The following is a 21,336-nucleotide window of genomic DNA, read 5'->3' as shown; positions in this document are numbered from 1 at the left end:
CTGCATGCTCCTATTGGTTAATGGTGACAGACAGACAGAGCAAGTGGTGACCTGAATGAAGCTCCATGGAAGCTTGGAATAATAGCACAGAGGGACAAAAGAGCAGCTTCACCACTTGTGAGGCAGCCATTATCGCAATGCTTTATTCGAAAGAAACACACATTGAAGATGATCCTAATGATGGTGATGAATATATTTGGTGAATACATGTGATGTGAATGGTGATAGCACTGAATTCAAATAGAGTAGTTTAAAATAGTTCCTGAATAGCATGCAAAGCCTTTTAGATAGCTTTATCAATACATTCATATTTTTGGTCCACTGACTAGCAGTTTAATGAAGAGGTGACACCTATATGTTTCAAATTCACTTGTCAATAATCCCAGTGTCATTCTGGATTACTAAAAATTCAGAGTACCAGCTATGAATTTTAATGACCAAATAAATTATGACTGGATATTCGATTTGCTATCAAAGAATTATTATTCACACATCCCTGTTAGTTATACTCCTTCTCATACCTTATGTACCTAATGACCTATGGCAATGTGTCAATAGTTTTTTTATTCTTATTTAAATACAAATAGATTACACAACTTCGACTCATACTAGGCATAGGAATGTGTGCATCTTGCCTGAATATATCTGCCACTATTAATTCAAAAATTTTGTTTTTGGATAGAAATTCTTTGAACTATATTTTTCTGCAAAGAACTGCAATGTCTGTATTTCATGCCCAAGAAAGGGTTATTGAAGCTAATTGCTCATTTATTGGTTTTCACTGATTGAACAGATGAACTCTGGACAAATTGGCCCATCTGAATTATAATTACATTCATTGTTTCACCATACTAACAGATAGTGACTTTATAGTTATTCACCTTGATTTGCAGGGGAGTGTTTGGCAGTGTTCACACCTGATTTGGCCGTGACCTGCTGTGAACTGACCCTGGATGGAAAAGCAGTAGTGATGGGGCTGGAAGGACACGATCGTGTCTTCTGTCATCTGCTACACGAAGGCGACCAGAGCCCATCACAGTCTTGTCCTGCATCAAACACTTATGGCAACGTCAGCAACTGTGGCAAAGTCTTTGATGTCAGCCAACAGGGCTGAGCTGCTGTTTAGCCACTGCCTCTGTTACCAACTCATGAAAGCGGTATGGTGGCTCAGCTGGTGCTAGCCAGAGAGAGAGATAGAGAGACAACAAATAGCTGTTCAAATGCAACTTCTTGTTCTGTCTAGCACCAGCTAGCATTTTTTCCCATGCCACATGAGCTGCAGGTGAAGCAAAATCTTCTTTCAGTTGGCTTTTTGCAAGCTAACCCTGCCTATAAACATGCAACATGCTCACTTGTGTAGGCTGTCTGTAGTGAGAATACAGAAAGGGCAAAGCTGAGGCTATCAGTGATCATGGAAAATTTCTAGATAATATTGATACATTTGGAAAGATGTGTTTGCCTTATGCAAGAACCATTTGTGTGTAGATTCAGCCAGCTCTGAAGCAATCCAACTGCATCTAACTGCAGCATACTTTGTCAACAGAATAGTTGATACTATTGAAGATTTGAAAGCTCACCTATTTAAATGAATGTGAATCAAAACATACATCTGCTGTATCCCTCAGACAGTATTAACATGATAAATATATTATGGTTCATTAATGAGGTACAGACATATGCTTTTCTTCAAAAGGCTGTACATGCAAGTCATGTATTTTATAAATTCAGCCTCCATTAGATTCTTAAAATGATTTTGTATACCAGAAATTGGCATTTCAATGTCCCAAAGGTTTGAAAAACTGTAACATTAAAACAACTTTTTTTGTGTGTGAAGCGGCAACTTTAAATTGATAGATCAGAAAGTACTGCATTTATTATATATTTTGTTAGAGAGGACTTTTGGCGACTCTGAAAATAAAAATATATATGTATATATATTACAATTATAAGGTAGGCTAAGTATGCTTGATGCAACTGTAGCCATGAACGTAAGCGCAGTGTGCTACAAAGCTGCATTGCCACACAGAACCAATCGCATACACCTCTGTAGAAGATTGCCCATTGTATTGGAACATTCTATCAGAGTCATGATGCACTGCTCAGAGGGGCCAGGTGCATACATACTGGGGCTGCTGTGTTTGCATGGATGAGGCCTTGCAGACAATAGTGGACTGGGTTGTTGGACAGCTTTGTGCCACTAACTCTTTCAGTGTGCTCTCGCTTTCTTGCTAGCATGCACTTGCCTGTACATTCACATCTATATTATGTCTATGGCATTGAGACATTGGCGTTCTCTGAAGTTTGGCCACCAAGTAGTTAAGTTTGCAAAATTTTTAACCATGATATTGGAGGAGTGGGGTGAATCTCGCATTATATTTGGAGCATGGTTCTGAATATAGAAAAAGGCGCTTTCTCGGACTGGTAATTTCACAACAAAGTGTCACATTATATTTGTGGAAATACAGTCCATAGATTAGGAGCACCACACCTTGTTGGTTGGAAGCATACTAACATGCATGTGCTCCTAGCAGAACTCTGCCTGCTGTGTTAGCACAGCTAGTGCTTTGTTCCTAACTTTCTTCATGATTGAAGTCTGTCACAAGGCTTTGTAAGAAACACAGCAGGGGAAAAAAAAAGATTCTAGAGTTTAACACGCTTGAAGCGTAATATGATTATAAGGTACATTGTAGCGGGGGGCTCCTGATTAAATTGAACTACCTGGGGTGTTTTAGCATGCATCTAAATTGAAGTATGCATGAGTGTTCTTGCATTTTGTCCGCATCTAAATGCAACTGCCATGACGAGGATCAAACCCACCACCTTGAGCTCAGCAGCACAACGCCACAGCCACTAAGCTACTGCGACAGGTGCTGCAGCAGTGAGCAGTTATCTCAACACCAATATCAGACTTGGAAAGCACAGTTTTAGGTCCCGTTTCACACTGAAAAAAATGGCTGCTACTGGCTAGCAAGAATACCTTCTATTGCCAAAATGGACAATTTGCCGAGAAAGTTGGAGAAACAAAGAGCTTGTTAAGTGAACGGAAAAGAGAAAGTGAAGTTATGAAAAACTTACATGTGCTTAGCAAAGTGCTTTTCTTTTCTTGTGTGAAGCATGAAAAGTTGCAATACCAGAAATGTACATCAATAATAATGCTCACTGCCACAAAGATATTGACAGATGTGTATCACATCTTGGTGCTCACTGTATGTGCATGTGTGCAAAAGCTCATCCTTTTTAATATTTTGTGTTCAGCTACTGATCCTACAGTTTGTTGAAAAGTTGCTTGGTTCCCATTGAGATTGCACACATTGGCCTGTTTGCTGATTGCATAGCAGCTGTAAATTCTGAAGTTTATAGGCTTAGCATGGGCAGTAGGTGACCTTTTTTACTTTTTTAATGGAAGAGCACCACAAAAGTGTCAGAAAACATGAATTTACATAAAATTGTGTAATTGCAGTTTACTTTGCCAGCAGCTGGAATGCTCTTGAACACCCTTTTTTTCTCAGACTTGCAGTAAGGCATGGCATTACTTAGTTGAGTTTTTTGTTAAAGACTTGTTTCATGGCCTTCGATGCGCAGTCTGACGTGCTGTGCCAATGCCAAAGGGTAAAAAGAATGGGAGATGGAAGAGATCATCACAAGAATGGCTTGCATAGCTTGAATGCAACTTCTAAAAAAATGTTCAAATCTTGATACCACAGGCGATCAAAGGCTGTTTCGTTTGCTGTTCACTCAATCATGGCACCATAAGGCTTGGCAGCCAAACAGTACTTGGAAAGACAACTACCATACCACATGAAATGTAGCTAGTTTTGTCATTCACCACGGCAATATTTGCAATGTGGAACATGCAGATCTTGTCCTGAAAATAGAACAAACAATGATGTAGTATGAATGTTCAGTCGCTGTTATACAACAGTCCCTTATGAAGGCCATGGCAGTGCCACAATAAAGTCCAAATAATCAAGCGAGTCAGAAAAATTGGTCAGCGACTGCTGCAGGTAGATAAAAAAAAGCAACTGGTATGCTTTGTTTTTTACTTATAATTGGTACTCAAGCATGAGCTACTACTCTTGCTTCTACTTCAAGTACCTCCCATCTAAATCAGTAAGATTGTCCTCCTATTCTGAGACAGTGCACTTCAGTTTCTGTGGCTGGAAATGTTGCCACACAAATGTAAACATAAGCATTCTCTCTCATGAAATGGATTCACAGCATTTTAGTTTAAAAGTTTATATGTCTGTACCTCTTTAAGCAGCTGCCTCTTCACAGCTTTTGTGGCAAGAATAAGAACACCATAATATGTTGTATTCAAATAGTAAAATGTCAAAGCAACACGAACATGTTACTAAAGCTCCATTGCAAGTTGATGCAGTGTTACTGTTCATAAAATGCCTTCTGTAGCTGTCATTACCACAGAAGCCCCATAAATTAAGGCACCAGTGGTAGCCTGGTTGTTTACCCAAGAGCAGTTATGCACATCCCAGCTTTTGGATTATAGTGCCATGTGTGTTATGATGTGTGAAGTTGGAATAACATGAAAGATGTATGTTACTTGACCTGTAGAATGAATGCAGTAGGCTTGAGCTCTGCCATCTATTGAAAGTGACTTGTGCAGCTGTTCACAGAAGTTTTCAGAGCATAGAAACTATGAAAAGCTCAGTTAAATTGTGGTTTAAGCACACATCATAAATTGAAAGGTTCACCCTACACTTATGCATGAACCACAAAATGCAGTTTTAAATTTGAGGCTTTGTGCCAATGTCACAAGAAATTAGGGAGTTTTAGAAATAGCGTCCTCAAGCAGCTTTGCATGCCCAAAAACATAAACTCCTTTGTATGCCTCTTGCATTCTTTTGTAGTCTCTTTGCATTCTTTTGTATGCCTGGCCATTAGCATTCCTTAACTTTGGGTTTTCTATTTCTAAAACTCCCTATTTTTTATTTTTCATGGATTCTGGGATCAAAAAACTTCTGCAACCAGCTGTACCATGTATATGAATGCACTTTGTAAGAGGCAGAGCACATGAACAGGACTGGTATTCACATAACTTCTTTTACGTAACAGTGTTCCCTTTTTGGCTGGCTTTTGGGCATCTGTGATTCGTGATAGTAGTCTGCATGATGAGACAATTACCATGTGGACAGCCGCAAACAGCACTTACGTGAGAGAAGTTTCGTGAACACAGTTCCAGGTCTGCAGCTCAGAAAAAAATATGCATTGCACAACTCATTTCAGCATAAGAAGAGCAAGAATCTCGCTTTTGTTGTTATCTTAGGGAAGCACACTGGTGCATTGCTGGTGTTTTCCTACTGTAGAAGCATTACTGTGTCCTGTGTAAGTGGCTTCTGTCTTTCAAGCCTTTGCCAACTTTGTGTAATGCCAAACATGCTGCAGCTTCAGTCATCCAAAAACTGCCCTGTGCATCTACTACACATAAACTTTCTATGATGCAAACATTTTGATGCATGGTTAACTGTCCATTGTCTTTTTAAAGACTGCCAATTTTGCCCACATGTGAAGTGGTGGCAAAGCTCATTGAGAGGTGCTTTTACAGGAGCCCTTGTGCACTTGCATCTGCTACTCAAGGTACTCTCCCAGAAGCAGTCAAGAAGCACATCTACGTTATTGACAACTGTGCAGGTCAGCCATTGAAATATTCCTTTCATAGTGCAGCTTATTGTGGTGGAAGCCTCTTGGGAGAAGTGAGCTTTTCAGGAAGACCCAACACTATGTTGCTTTCTTTTTAATGTGGCCCTTTAGTAGTAGGCTGAATGTGAGTTGAGGTGTGTGGACTCAAAATGAAGTGCTATGTGAAGCATAGAAATCATCTCCTACAGGTATGCCAACTTTTACTGCATTAGCACATAACTGGTGCCTGACATTTGATAGCAACTTAGGCTGAGTAATTGAAATACTGAAATCTCACCACTACATTTTTTTCTTCATCAGAAAAAGAAAAGATAATCTGTCAAGTGAAATGCCCTTGCTCTTTTTTATTAGAATTTTATTAGAAGTAGATAAGCATTACAGTGTGACTTTATTTATTATATTGATCTCATTTGTTAGTAAAATTACAACTAAATATTGACATATTGCGACTTCATTACTGTTAAGTTAAATTTGGTGCCTGTAACCCACAGTGTGCCCATGATCTGGATCCTGTACGAGCTCTGAGACCTCATTTAAATAGCTGCTCCATTGTATAGCTTAAAATGCAAGAATGCTTCATATGGTAGGTGAAGGCAATCATCTTTTTTCTAATACCCCCCAAATGTTGTTTTAAACCTTCGAACCTGTAGGTCCAACTTATGAAGCACAGCCAAATGAGCCATAAGGAACACATCCAAGCAAAAATCATACTAATAATTACAGCAAACAGACTCAAAATAGTTGTTCTGTTGATACATGCTTGTGAACAGAGTTCCACAATAATGGAGAATGTTGCAAAAATGTGCCAGTTGATTTTTGCACTGTCTCTAATTCTTAGTGCATGGATGCATAACATACAATGTGTACAGGGTTAAACCTAAAAGAAATTGGTGTTAAGTTGGAGGTCCGAATGATGCAAAAGCTTGATGTAGGCTGTGAGTTAAAGGAAAAGGAAATGTCTACAGCACATTTGTGTGCAATATGGTCTTATTTCAAATCCTGTTTCATGAGTGCTAGTGAAAAGTTCAATGCCAATTTTATCTTTAGGGTGATTTACATCCTGTATTTCAGCAGGCAGTGCAAGGAGAGTTCACATGCGAACTATGCCAATCCCCCTTTTCAAATAATTGAACTTAGCTGGAGGAAACTCCTTTTGGGGTAGTCTTTGGGATGTAACAAAAGTTTTGGATGTCTTAATGGAAATTTATATTTTTCATGCCAACAATCTATCATGGTATGTTTAATTTTATAATATGTTGGCCCCCCAACATTCATATGGACAATCACTCAAATGAAAGCATTAAAATTGGCTTATGCTGGTGCAGCGAAATTGAAACAATACTATATACAGGCTTGTTTAATTTTCTGCCCATAAACACCAACCTTTTGTGTTGCTTTGCTTGATAACACTAGACGTAGCTTAATTGGCAACAGGACAGTTGACCTCTTTTTAGCTTGATTTAGTGACTTTCACTGTGAGAGGCCATTCTGGCTACCGAAAGACATCACGAGCCAGATATTATTAAAAAATATTTTCATTCTCTTTTGTACACTTGCAGTACAGAAAGAACAAACTTTGTGCCGATTGCTCTGGCCATGACCTGCTCTTGAATGTAATTGTTAAAAGTTTGTGGCAAAGGCATGTTATAATATTGGTTTTTGTTAGATAAATGTCCAAAGAAAGTGCTAGCTAGCACTCTAGTGTGCTTTCCTGGGCATTTGCTCATTTTTTACTGTGTCTTGCAGCTGTGGCAGTGGATAAAAAATTTTTTTCATTTGCAGTTTTATTTTAGTCAGCATTTTCGTCATTTTAGTCAAGTGGCTGGTAGAAGCACTTATTAAGCAATATAAAAAACTTAAATATTCTGCACTTACCCACTTAATGAAGATGAGACATTGCAATTTACAGCATGGCTGTGCTGAGAGCAAAAATGCAGGAATGAAAATATTTACAAAAATTTACTTTAGTTTGTAAGAAACATCACGGTAAAAAAACTGTACTATCTTTTTTTTTTTTGCCAGGCTAATGTAAATATGCATGTTTTTTCATGCGACAATATCTTTATAATAAGTTAGAAGAAAGGGAATCGAGGGTCTCAATTTTTTGTTAGCCACAATCATAAGAAGCCAACAACAGACAATGACACTAAGGAAAGCATAGGGGAAATTATTTGTAGTTTTTAATTGAACTGTAGAAAATGATAAATAAATGGAAATGGAAGTGGATGAAAGAAAAACTGGCCACAGGTGGGATACAAACCAATGTATTTGCATTACATGTGCAGTGCTCTTAACTAGTGAGCTACCACAGTGTTGTTTTCCTGTCCACTTTCTGGAGTATTTATGTGTGTACTAGAACTAGCTAAATTTCAATTTATTTACCATTTTTTTTAAATTAAATTAAAAAAATTGAATAATTTTCCATATGCTTTCCTTGGTGTCATTGTCTGTTGGCTTCTTGTGATATCTTTATAAAGACTGTCAGTCACTTTTATTCCACTGAATTCTGTGTCACAGTGATTCACTCACACTAATGAGTACTCTTTCTTAAGCTAATGAAAACTAAACACATTAATGCACACTAGAGTATGTATCACAGCGACGAATGAAAGTTCATGTCCCTGTTTACACTGCACACATTTTTGTGCACTTCTCTGCAGCTGGAAGTATCAACATATAAAAAAGATATATATAATGTGTTGATGAACTCTGTTCACTCATGATCAGCTTTTTCTTTATTCAGCTATGTTTATCATTGGATAAAGTGGAGAATACATTTTACAGCTGTCCCATTTGTACTATCTTTAATATCCAATGCAAGTATTATTTGACTGCTGACAGGTTACAAGCTATGATTGAAGCTAATGCATAGGCAGTCCACTTAGGTAGAAAAACGAATTCTCACATGTACACATTCTATAGTTCAACAGATACAAAGTGAGCTCAGCATGGCAGACAAGGACACAGGAAAGAAAGACACAGACACGGTGCTGCACTGTGTGTGTCAATCTTTCTGTGTCCTCGCCTTCTGTGCTGTGCTTGTTTTGCGATGAATTGCCAACTAGCCCAAGCCTTTACACTTTTTAAACGATATGTTTGGTTTCTAAGGTATACTTCCCAGATTCAGTCTAATTGTGTACCTTATTGGGCTCTCTGAAATGACTGCTTTGTAAAAAAATGAAAACATACGTATTATGCAAATTATTTACTACAGTTTTAATGTGTGTGTGGCAGTTGTGTGCACCCTTTGTCTCTGTTAAACTCAAGCTATGTGTGATTTTTGCATAAATGCGCACCACAGCAGGCTGTAGAAGTGACAATATTTTAACCTAATCATCTCGGATGTGTATTTGTCAATAGGTCAACAAAACTTCAGCTCCATCTTTGTCATGAATGGAAAACTGCTGGAGATTGCCAAGCTGGAAAGTGGCCAACAAAATGTAGGGTGTTGGTGTGTGATTTTTCGTTCTAGTCTAGAATCAGCATTGTTTTGTCAATACAAGAACATTCAACTGACAACAGCCCCTGAAGCACTGGTAGCTGCATATGCATACAGCCCTGCCAGCTTGGGCCTTAACTAAACGCTCAAGCTTTGTCAAAGAACCTAGGCGTTTCTGGAGGCCAATTAATTTACGCAACACTAAAAAGCAAGATGCAACCAGAGCAGTGACATATGAGGTGCTGTCTGGAGCATAGCCAAGTTATCACCTAACTGTAGACAAGTGGTTGTCACAGGGAGGTGCACATAGACAAAAGGCACAAAGTGGCTACCGTCTGTAATGGGGTTGGCAGTGGTAACACCAGCTGTGTTGAATGTGTGAAAAGAAACGCTGACAAAGGTGTTTCCTTGTACCAAAGTATGATGCTGTCTGTGTGCTGCTTAATTCTTGTGTGCCATTGAACTTGTACATAACAGCATGACTGATCCATAATCCTGTTTCGCAAATAGGTTATGGATACATATAGTTTAAATGTGTATTATTTTCCAGTCTCGTGGCAGGTAAACCTAACTTATAAAATATAGTTTTTTTTTTTTCACAGGATATTGTTGTGTGTACACACATATGTACAGTGGCCTGTGTTTTTATTCTACCAACTTTAAAAGCAGATTTTGCATTTACCACTGTTTTGTTATTGCTCAGGTTTCTCAGAAAGATTGCATTTTTTCAGTCTGAATTGCTCAGCAAAATGCATGGAATCTTTGCTTGACTGTTTCCTCCTCCCCCTAAAAAAGAACTACCGTTATATATGCACCACACCTTGCCACTAGAGAAGCAAGCCACTGCAGCAGAGATGTGGACTGGTTTCACTGCCTGTAGGTAACTAAAGGTCATTACAAACCAGCCAAACAATGATGCCAAATGTTTTATTGGATGATGCAGACCAAGAAATGCAATCTTGTTGCAGTATTTGAGCAAAAACAAAGCAGCAGTAAGCCAAAAACCTTCTTTTAAAGCTGTTACAATAATAATGAATGTCACTATATATACATATATACATTCATATTTGCATATATATATGTACATGTGTACACATACACATTGAAAAACTTGTTGCATTTGCACTTCTTTGAGCTTTTCTGGTTGTATACCTTGTGCTAACAGTGTGCTCCTTTCCACTGCTGCCGCAATGTCAAAGGAGGCATATTACTATCATACTGGTCAAGCCAGAGACTTAGTACCTAAGGTGTTTGTATTAAAGGGAAGCTTCTGTTTTCCTTTTAACTACATGTGTTTCAAATAAACATTAAAAAGAAGTGTTCTTCCAGGATTTTAAAGCATATTGACTCCTTCTGTGACATTTCATACATGCACATGTTAAAATTTGGGAAATACGGTGGTAATTTCTAGAAAAGCAGTGGCCAGGCATTACATGGTTCATGTTGCAGTCAGTCGAAATACTCGGATTTATTCAGTTCCATAGCAAAAACATACAGTACTGTTCACAGCATATAGCTGAAGTGGCTGCCTCTTGGGCATAGTGTAAGAGGTCGCACCTTCGAAGCTGTTAGTAATGCTCTTGTGCCTTTGTGCTGAGAAGCAAGTATAAGAGCTATATACTAAACTTGCAGAATATATCTACATGCTTCATTGTAAAAGTCTGCAACTAACTAAACAAATAACATGCATAGTTGCTCACAGATGTGTTGCAGTGCGGGAAGCCACCAAAAAGCTGAATTTTGAAGTACTACGATGTCCAAGCATGCAGCCAAAATTGATTGGTTCACGTACACCCCTCAATTGAAAGAAGCACTGCTCCATATTCTGGCCACAAACAAATTGAGGCTTTTAGTGAGCTGCACATCCTGAAAACTTGTGGTAATAGGTGTGTGAGTAAATGTCAGTTTAAAAGTTGACAGAGCAACAACTGAACTCTGAAGACCCTTTTATGTTGTTTTTTTTAACTGCCGTAAAGGGCTTATTGGCAAAACAATATAACTCTGGAGCAGTTCTATTGAAGACATCACAACGAAACTTTAAATGCAGTATATTTGTAACTGCAAGCCCTTTTGACCTGTATAGTTGGGTACTGGAAACACTAAAAAACTAAAATTGTAGCAATTTCATGCCACCAAAATATTAAGTGCCATACGTGTTTCTTTTTTGTTGCCTCTGGCATTTTCATTGCTGCATGAGAGCATCCATGCAAGCATACAGAAATCATAGAAACCATGTGGCCATCACATAATGCACACAAAATGCACTTCATTTATCGCAAGTAAAAAGAAATGGCTGGTATGAATTGTAGGGTAGGAACAGTCTATCCCTTTAAAGAGGCCCTGTACCACCTTTCTTGTAAGCCTCAAAAACACCTTGGGACAAGTAATATGCTTCCCATTAATATATTACCGAAATAATTGTTCAAAAATACCGAGTACGAGGCATGGATTCCACGAGCACAATATTTATCTTTCTCATCCCTCCTCAACGTCCTCCGTTCAGAAAGACAGGGGCAGCGTCAGTTGCGGTGCCCTGCTTATGGTGTTATGTCGCATGGCTTCTATGTTGTGCTTCTTCTTTCAGCAAAAATTGGTAGGCAATACTGGCAACACATACTTCCGGTTGCTGTTACTATAGTAACGTCAGTCATCACTTTGCTGTGCCACAGTGTGCTAAATAGCTGCATGCAGCTGTTTTTTCTCGTACCAAGTGGCATGAGTTGCATATTTCCTTTTGCACCTTATCTCTACAGTTATCACACAATTTTCAAGGCTTGAACAAAACATTGTGTTCAGCAGTGTGCACACCGACTCAGCGATGGATGCTGCACTTCAGTCTTGCATTGAAGGGATCCCCGACATAACAAGCTTCAGCCATGATGCGATGCACCTCAAAGGTGTGCAACTCGGGAAGCAGACCTAGTCAGATGTGGGCGCTCCTAGTCAGACGTGAGCACTTGAGCCAGCTTGCGTTGCCATGCCCCTGAGCCATGTCACCCACACAGATCAATCAGAGCATGTGATTCTGAACATATCTCGATGTCGAGAGGGCTCATAGTGGCACCCCATGGCAGCCACAGTATCTATGCGCAACTATAGCGTGCTTGCTACATGCATGGCAGGGCTGGAGTGTGCATTAGTACTCGTGTGCTCTAGTCTGGCCGTGTTGCATGGTGCAGACCGGTTTTGTCCTACAGGGATAGTATACAAATCCAAATTGCGCAGTTTGAATTGTTGTCAATGACTCAACATGAAGCAATGTCTGCCAAGGTGTCCATCCAGGAGTGGCCAGGAGCAACAATGTCTAGTCAAAGGTGTCTAGCGAGGAGTGTCCGGGAGTGAGCGCACAGGCTGCTGCGCATCCCCTGTAGATGCTAATCCCCATTTCTTGCGAGGCACGGCAGGCAAAGCTTATGTGTGGTCTGGGCTTAAGTTTAGCGTGGTTCAAGGCTAGTTGACAGTTCAAAACTGATAAAAATTAGCTAGACCTGATGGCTATGACACCGATAAGCAGTCTGGCCAAGGTTTCATTCCTACATGGGTGGGCATACCCAAGCATGAGCAGACGATAGTCGGCCTCTTCCACAAGTGCATATTTCTTTTAAAATTTGAAATGCTGATTTTTTGCTTACTTCAGCCTGGTTAGTTAACTGCACCAATTAATATACACAGTAACATTAGGATGAAGCACTCTGATCCAGACACTCTTCTTGATTGACGTCAGCTATCAGCCAATAGCATCCATATACGGGAATCTGCTATATGACATTATATGATGGTCATTGGCAGCTTCAAAACGTGCAAGGAGAAGGCTTTTGTTTGAGAAAACGGTTACTTTACGCTCCACGCATCACACACGACTGCGAAATTCGGCTGAGATGTTCACAGCAGCATATTCTATCCATGGACTGTGATTTTTCACCAAGCTCGAGGGGTGGTTTAGGACCCCTGTAAAAGATCTATGAGAGAATCTTGATTCCATGGCATAGTATCTATAAAACACTAGCTTTAGTGCATTGCACCACTGCGTATCAGAAAGGCTACCAGCCCCGCCATAATTTCCTCAACCAAAGTTGTAAAACTAAGCCATCGTAACCTTCAGTGGGCTCACTGATGCATCAGCAGTGGGTCACATTAACTGTATGCTCTTCTTTGTCTCACAGGCAATGAATTGTTGCTAATTTTTTGTACTGTATCAGCTACTGCACGTTGGTAGCACTACACTGTCCACACTTATTTTTACCACTGTACATGACAGTGCATTCATATTTTACTACCTTCTTCTACCTGGTAGTGATGCAAGGGCAAATCAGGGGCCTCCGAAACTTTGACATCGAACTGCTTTATGCACCTGAGCACCTGCAATCTGGCCAAACAAAAATGCATGTAAACTCTCATTACAATGAAATTGCTTTAATTGAAGTATCACTTTAAAATCAAATTGTCTCAACACATACATTTTGGACCAGAACACTCAAAAGTCCATGGGCAGTGGGCACCATTTAGCATGAAGAGTAAACCAGAAAAAGTTTCAAATCAAGGTGATCAGGCAGCTTCAGGGCCGACCTCTTCCCCCCCTTCACTCCCCCCCCAGAAGTTTTTTTGTGCTTTAACTTTTTGGGTAATGCTAAAATATTTACACGCCTTCACAGCAACCACCAGTTACCAAAATTTTTCGTACACCGTAACCTTCCTGAAATTACTTCCCCCTTCGTCCTTTCCTCGAGCCTTCCCTTTGCTTCCTCGAGCCTTCCCATGCTGTCCCTGCCCATTGCCACTCAAGAAGTTCTCCACCTGTGTGGACCGTGCTTGTTAGGCTTCGAGTCCCTGTGAAAAACATGTACGTCTCATTCAATGGCAGCGATGAGCTGCCTGCAGTCATTTGCGGAACAATGACATACCGACACATGTCACTCCTCACTGTTCCTCGGGCCCTACCACAGATAAAAAACAAGACTAAGCAAACATCGAAGGATAGCCGTGATTGTGGTGAGAGGAAGGCATTTCAAGCAATTCCACATAGCAGTGAACAGATGCTGTCAAAGGATAGTTGCTGCTGCTGGGGATGCGTGATGATGCAAAGAACACAGTGAAAGAAATGCGCCAAGTGTTCCCAAGCCATGTGCAGTGCTATGCAGGCTACACGAGTGGTTCAGGCTTTGCCGGCCTGTTGATAGCAAGCACACAGCTCTGTCCATATGGGTGGCATGCTGAAAACAAAAAAGAAAAGAAAACCTGCAAGGTGGCATGAAAGGAGAAAAAGGGAGAAAGATGGTGGCTTGTCCTTGCCTTCCATACAAGATCGAAAAAAAAAAAAGATGGATAAGAGTAAAAAAACAAACCACGAACTTGCTGCAGTGAAACAGACATTTCCCTTCCTGCTCAGTTATCGAAAAAGAGGCTGTTGCTTGATCTCTGGACCCCTCCGGCTAACTATGATTATCAAGCCACAGAGAAAAGAAACCTGAAGTTCCAACCTCACTGGGTAAATTGTTACCTATGGCTTGTTTATTCAGAGAACCTTCAAGGTGCATTATGCAAATATTGCATAGTCTTTCCAGATGAGTGTGCAGGCAAAGGGGAGCACCAGCACTTGGGCTGCTTTGTAACTAAGGCATTTACCAATTACAAGAAAGCCATGCATGCCTTTGAGAGCCACACATCCAGCAGTTACCACGCCATGTCGACAACACTAAGAACTTTCTAGCAGTCCGGTCCCACTCACAGCATGACATCTTAACACAACTTGACCACTGCATTAAAAAGCAGGCGGAAGAAAACCGCAAGAACTTGCTACCGATAATAGAAACAATCCTTTTCTGTGGCAGGCAAGAAGTGCCACTTCGTGGCACAGACGCCTCTGGTCCAATAAATATGTCTCAAATGCTGCCATTGACAGACAACGGAAATTTATGCGCACTACTTAGGATGAGGGCCAAATGTGAAAATGCCGCTTTGAAAGCTCACACTGAAATATCTCCAGTGATCGTCCTATACATGAGCCCAAAAATTCAAAATGAGTTGATCATCCTCTGTGGTAAAAGCATACTAAGAAAGAAGGTTGACAACGTCAACTCAGGAACTCAGGTTCATGTTTTTCAGCTCTAGCTGACGAGGCCACTGATATATCTCGCACTGCCCACATTTCCCTATGTGTGAGGTACATTGAACACAATGCTTTGAAACTACCCATACTTAAAGAAAATTTTGTAGATTTCATTCCCATGTATGATCTCACTGGCAAAGCACCGGCGAGCACAATCCTGAACAGCCTTAGGGATCATGGCTTTAACCTGAACCTACTTTGCAGGCAAGGACACAATGGCTCAGCGTCAATGAGCGGCCACCTCAACGGTGTTCAAGCCTTCATTCATCAAACGGCGCCCAAAGCGTTGTACGTGCATTGTAACGCCCACTCATTAAACCTTGTTCTGCTTCATGCATGCAAACTCCCCAGCATTCACAACTGTTTGGGAACCGTATCCACACCCTGTGCATTTGTGAGGGCTTCGCCACAGACGACAAACCATCTGCAAGACCAACTAGAAAACTTAACACAAGAAAATCAGTTCTCTCCCTTTTCCAAACAAAGTGGGTGGAGAGTCATGATGCACTTCAGCATTTTCTTGAGCTGTACAGGCCCATTTTCAAATTTCTCAAATATATGAAAGAAGAGGGCATGTCATCTGATACTGATACTTTTGCAAGTTATTGAGAAGGAAGAACTTCTTCGTTTAAACTGCTCGCAATGTTTCAAGAGTTCATTAGAAGCTAGCCCCAACTAGTGCAAGCTGCAACCCTTCTACGCTCTCCATGATTCCAAGGAAACTTCTCAGCAAGCAGAATGTGCGAACGGTGACAAAAATGTCCGAGTGTCGAGCTACTTGTTTGTTTGCTCCTAAACGTTCATACCTTTCTTGTATCGCAGTTGCATTGTGTTATTATGTCAGGAGCCGTCGGTAAACAGAGATCGGTATCTCGTCAAAAACAAAGAGAACCTTGCAAAACACAACATATGCCCAAATAATGGGTCTGCACACCCAACAAAATGCATAAATCTACCATCACCATCTGCATTAAGTGCATGCATTCATCTACATAGAAATTGCAACTAGCATTCGGAACTGCAGCGAAAAACACATTTCACTGACTGTGGAAAAGTATTTTGCTCACAGTTTCCAGTATATAGGCATGATGCATAGTAAAGGCAGGGCAAAGACAGTTTTCGTTCATAAAACACAGGCTGCAGTGTCCAAACTTTTATTTCTTGCTTTAAGTATAAACCCCGTGCAAGCGATCTTGGACGGGACAAGCGATGCGATGGAGATGGCTGTCGCGTTCGCTCATCGCCTACAAGTCATACCCCATGCAAGCGACGATTTTGAGCGACGTCTCCCCGGTGTTGCCGGTATGAGGGCAGCAATATACGCGTCGAAACCAGCGTGATGCGTGTTTAGTAATTTAAGTTTATGTATTTTACTGTAAAAAGCAGCATAAAATATTTCTGAGGGTCTTGCAGCAGGTTCTTACCCTTGCACATATAAAAATTCAATCGTTTGCTCGTTCCGTGCGACAATGAACAGTATTTGAGTGATGTACATCCAGTTCCAGCTTCGAGCTATTGGCTAGTCACTCATAGCACTTCCGGGCGACTGGCAACGAATTCTAGGTTTCCAGAACCGAGCGTTCGAGCGGGAAGACCGTGCGATTTGTTCAAGCGACGGCCCGATACGTCGCTCGAAGCCGTCGCTCGTCGCCATTGCACACAAAATCGCTCTCATGGGGTTTAGCTTTCAACAGAAATTAAGTCTCACACACCAGTTGTTTTTGCTTATTTAGGTACAACTAATTTAAATGTACTCTCTAGTAAGTACTTAGATTTAGGTGCACGTTAAAGAACCCCAGGTGGTCGAAATTTCCGGAGTCCCCCACTACGGCGCGCCTCATAATCAGAAAGTGGTTTTGGCACGTAAAACCCCATAATTTTTTGTACTCTCTAGTAAGTGATGTCCTTGATTCACACACTAAAATAAGCCAGTATAAGTCTTTCAAAATGGCAGTGGTCCTACCTCCCCCCCTTCCCTTCCCGAAAAAAATTCCTGGGTACAGCCCTGGGCAGGTTCCTGGGCATTCCTCCTCATCAGCTGCCAATGCAGAGAGGAATGTGCTTGCATGCCACTCCCAAAGCATTTACCATTCCTTTTCCTATGGCACAACACAGAGAACCAGCATTCTGACTGACTCTAGCCACCCTAGCACCCACTGCACTAGAACTTAGTGTCATGGTTTTGGCTAGAGAAGGCACATGGTGCCTGCCATGTATACGGTATCTTGTGGCCTCCAAAATTTCCCTAGAGTGTGTGCTGCACCTGCAATCTCGGAAGCTATGCTAAAGCATCGGAGGTTTCAAACTAGGAAAACACAACCATTTTTAGTGGGCCCTGCCAGCATCGTCATGCCAGCACACTGAACCTCTTCAAACCTTTGGCTTCTCTTGTATAGCATGAGCACATCACGCCAATATACGGAGTGTGCACACTATGTCATGTGGTCCCTCTTGAGAAATCTGCAAGGAGTTCAACATTTATGGTTGCTAGTGCATGTGATGGCTTCATTGAAATCCTCAAGCAAGTGTATAAGGCTCTTGAAGAGAGGAGATACCTCGGGCAGTACCGCAAATGGTACACACAGGAGTGCCTGCATCAGATTTTCAACAATTAAATGCAGCAGTGGAAACTATAGCTTAACACAGTGCTTGTAGAAATTGGAAAATAAGTTGCACATACGTGGCAGAAATTTGTGGCAGATTAGAACAACCCTCTCCCTTTTTACAGCGAAGCTGTTAAGGGCTACTTTCTCCGCTATCGTGTCTACGTGTAGAAAAAAGTCCCAAAGATAGTACAATGCCAGGCCGACCCACGGCAGAGGTGACGCAGGTATAAAGCACTACCCACACGTGGGCTGATCCCGAAGGTAGTACAATAGTGGGCCGCCCCGCGGCGGAAGTGAAGCAGACGTTAAACACTCCCCATACGTGGGCCGATCTCGAAGATAGTGCAATACCAGGCTGACCCGTAGCAGAGGTGCATTTCGCCATTAAGGGGCCTACATAAACAGCTTCGCTGGTCGTCCTTCACAGAGTGGAAGGGCACTGAGTTTTTTGTACTTGTATTTGTATGTGTGCACGCACACTAACACAAAGTTGGATCACCAAAGAAGTCAACCAGCCTTTTTGTTTACTTCTACGAAGTTTACAAATAGCTGGGACATTACTGTCACAGCTTTTACAGCACAACTGCTTTTATTGAACCCTTTTACCATTGTGTTCACGTCATTATAAGAACGGTTTACTGTACTTGTACTACAGAAGTCCGATCAACTGAGATACCCATAAAGCTCCCTAGCCAAAATAGACTGGCTGCACTACTTTTACGAAAGTCAAGCTACAGGTAGAAAACATGCAATCTATTTCTATAGAATACATATCCTAAACTTCATTATTGTATGCTTTTTTAATAGGCACTGAAAACAGATATCTCTGGTGCAGTCTTGTGTTCTTTGGCCTTAAAAGGCCCCTCGCCAAGCTGGGTCATTGCAGACAGATAAGCACGATGCATAAATCATGTGCTGAAGATCATTTCTGCAAAGTATCAAACTGCTACACAATGTGAAAAACTCTCAAATTACAAATGAAAGCCTGTACATCCTTCCTCTCATGGGAGCCGCTTCCTGCTGGAGAATCAAGGTCACACGCATAAAAATGTAAGATACAATGCCTGTAGCATTAATGATTTTGGCATGTGACTTTGATAAGTCATCCAATGCAGAATGTGCAAAACCACCAGTGAAAGTGTGCCACGCTACAAAAACAGAGGAGAAAAAAAAATGAAGGCGAGCCTCGTGACATGAATACAATGTGGTTCCTTGGCTCAAGTGTGGGAGAAGGCAGAGCAGGAATATCGCTTGCAAATGCTAGTCGAGGCAAAAAAGAAAGAGTGTCTATGTTGACAGTGAAGCTCGCCTCCTGTCAACAAAGCAACAAGACATTTCAATTCCTCCCATCTCCTCTAATGATGAACCAATTTGAAAGTTTTTTTTGATAGGACACTTTGTATAACAAAAATTTCCAATGGGACCTGCTGAGGGGCCCCTTTAAAAATGAATCCTGCAGCAAGGCATGGGATATGCTCACAAGCATCTTGTAGAATTTGATAAAGCCATAAAGCACAACTTAAACAGCATTTTCACATGCTCTTATCTGAAAGAAAAACTGTAATTTGATCACACCACCACGAGAGTTGTAGAATGCAAAACCTAGTAATTAGTACAAATTAGTACAATGGTTGCCTACCATCAGATGCATCTCCTTTGCTTTCTTTCTTGTATACTGACATTATTATTATTATTATTATTATTATTATTATTATTATTATTTGTTTTGAACACATATACACAGTTAACAGGAAAGGGAAAGCGAGGAGCAGGCTGGCAACTGCCACCGGAAGGGGCACAATGCCTGCCTACTCTTCTGAAGGGAGGTGACAGCAACACAGAAATGAAAGACGGGAAGGAAGGGAAGAAAGAGGAAAGGAAGAGCAACAGCACAAATCTAAAGACTAAAGTAGAACACAGTACACTGCGCACTTTGTTCTGCCGAGTTTCGACTCTGCAGCCGGAATTAAAGTGACGCCGCGTCGAACAACCTCCACAATTATCAATCACATCCATGGCTAGTTCGCTATGCGGCTAATTGTGTGCTCCATGATGAGACGCCAAGTATAGCTGCACGCAATCACCGTTTCACCAGTAGTCGGTTCACATTATACACTACAAGGTGTTTGAACCCGCGAACTCCCATCCTCGAAGGAAGAAGCGTTAGGACACAGTACAGATCACACACAGTACGGCCGGTCACTGAAGGTCGCGCTACTAGAGAACGTTGAATGTTCATGCTACAAACGTGAACTTAAGTTAGTTAACTCTAGAAAGGTTAGTAGGGCGCGATGGGCCTGATCACGTTTAGATGCACAACCACTAGGGTATAAACATTCCTCGAGTGTCACACACCACGGGCCAAGGAGATGATAGTTTCTCACTAGTGTCATGCGCTGCGCACTGAAAGCAGGACACTCAAATATAAAGTGCTGAAGTATCTCGTAGCAGCCACAAGACACACACAACGGACTTGCCACACGCCCTTGTCTGTATAAACGTTCATGCACGTTCACGCAACCAACCCCTCAGCTTGAGCAGTTGTGCTCTAGCGCGACGAGGCAAGCCTCGACCACGAACACGGGGTGGGAACGTTCCATTTACGACACGCTGATCTGGATGCTGCTTAAGTAGGTGGTGACGTATCAGCAGACGAGCGTCATCAAGCATCACAAAATTTCTGGGCAGTCACAGTTGTTATGAGCGCAACTTGAAGCGAGCCGATCAGCCTCTTCATTTCTGGCAATTCCTACATGTGAAGGTATCCATTGAGCAACGACAGATACCTCACATGATGTAATTTTGCTCGCAGTCAGTAATGCTGCGCACAAGTCTGACATACATATTGCACCTAAACAAGATTCTCTCATGAGCTGCCTCTTTTTCTTCCACTATAATCTCACCAGCCATAATGTAGCTTACTTAGTTGCTCAGCAGCCCAGAAATCCTGCCTTCCCTTACGAATTACAGTTGAATGCCTTTATAATTAAGTGCTTGATGCCTCCAAAATCATTCGTTATACAGGTCCCTTCGTTGTAGAGGTCGCGCATTGCACAGCTCATGATAGAACTGGCACAGAATAATTCCTTTGTTATATGGGTCATTTTATTGTGGAGGCATTCATGGTATGCTGTTTTTGTAATAACAGAAATGGTGGTTCACATGGCTGACATCTTTACAGGAACCAAATGCCAACCCCATTGGCACTTGAAAATGCTGTCGATATGTGCCAAAGCAACATTTCCTATAGTATTAGGTGTTTTTATCTCCCTAGCCTCTGATGGCACATTCATAGAGTTGTTCCAGGTCACTTTGCATGCAGTAGCAAGTGAACCAGTTTGCAACTGTGCACTATCAGCCAGGCTTTCAGTGGTCATCTAGTCATTCATAGTGTTTTCCCTGCAACATACTAAAAAGCAGAATTTATTATAAAGTTGCATCACACTTTATGATGGAGGCATCCATAATAGCATAAATAATTGGTCAAGTTCGACAAGTTCCACTCTCATTTGCGGCCTGCTGAGTCAAAC

General features: G+C 41.3%; 1 protein-coding gene across 18 annotated transcripts in view; it reads left to right on the top strand.

Annotated features, from left to right (window-relative positions):
• LOC135905756 (NACHT and WD repeat domain-containing protein 2) overlaps nt 1-21,336 on the top strand; it is a 146,446-nt gene that overhangs the window by 93,339 nt on the left and 31,771 nt on the right. For 8 of the 18 annotated variants that reach the window (XM_065436801.1, XM_065436796.1, XM_065436797.1 and 5 more), the window contains one exon: nt 894-10,425. In XM_065436801.1, coding sequence (XP_065292873.1) covers nt 894-1,114 — 221 coding nt within the window. In that variant the 3' untranslated portion in view covers nt 1,115-10,425. Of the gene's footprint in view, nt 1-893; nt 10,426-15,404; nt 15,481-21,336 lie in introns of those variants that run through there. The other 10 variants (XR_010565475.1, XR_010565474.1, XR_010565477.1 and 7 more) reach the window with 7 other exon arrangements.

Source organism: Dermacentor albipictus, chromosome 1, assembly GCF_038994185.2.
Source record: "Dermacentor albipictus isolate Rhodes 1998 colony chromosome 1, USDA_Dalb.pri_finalv2, whole genome shotgun sequence".
NCBI classification, from domain to species: Eukaryota; Metazoa; Arthropoda; class Arachnida; order Ixodida; family Ixodidae; genus Dermacentor; species Dermacentor albipictus.
Note: the sequence above shows the minus strand (reverse complement) of the source record. Positions and strands in the feature narration are given on the sequence as shown.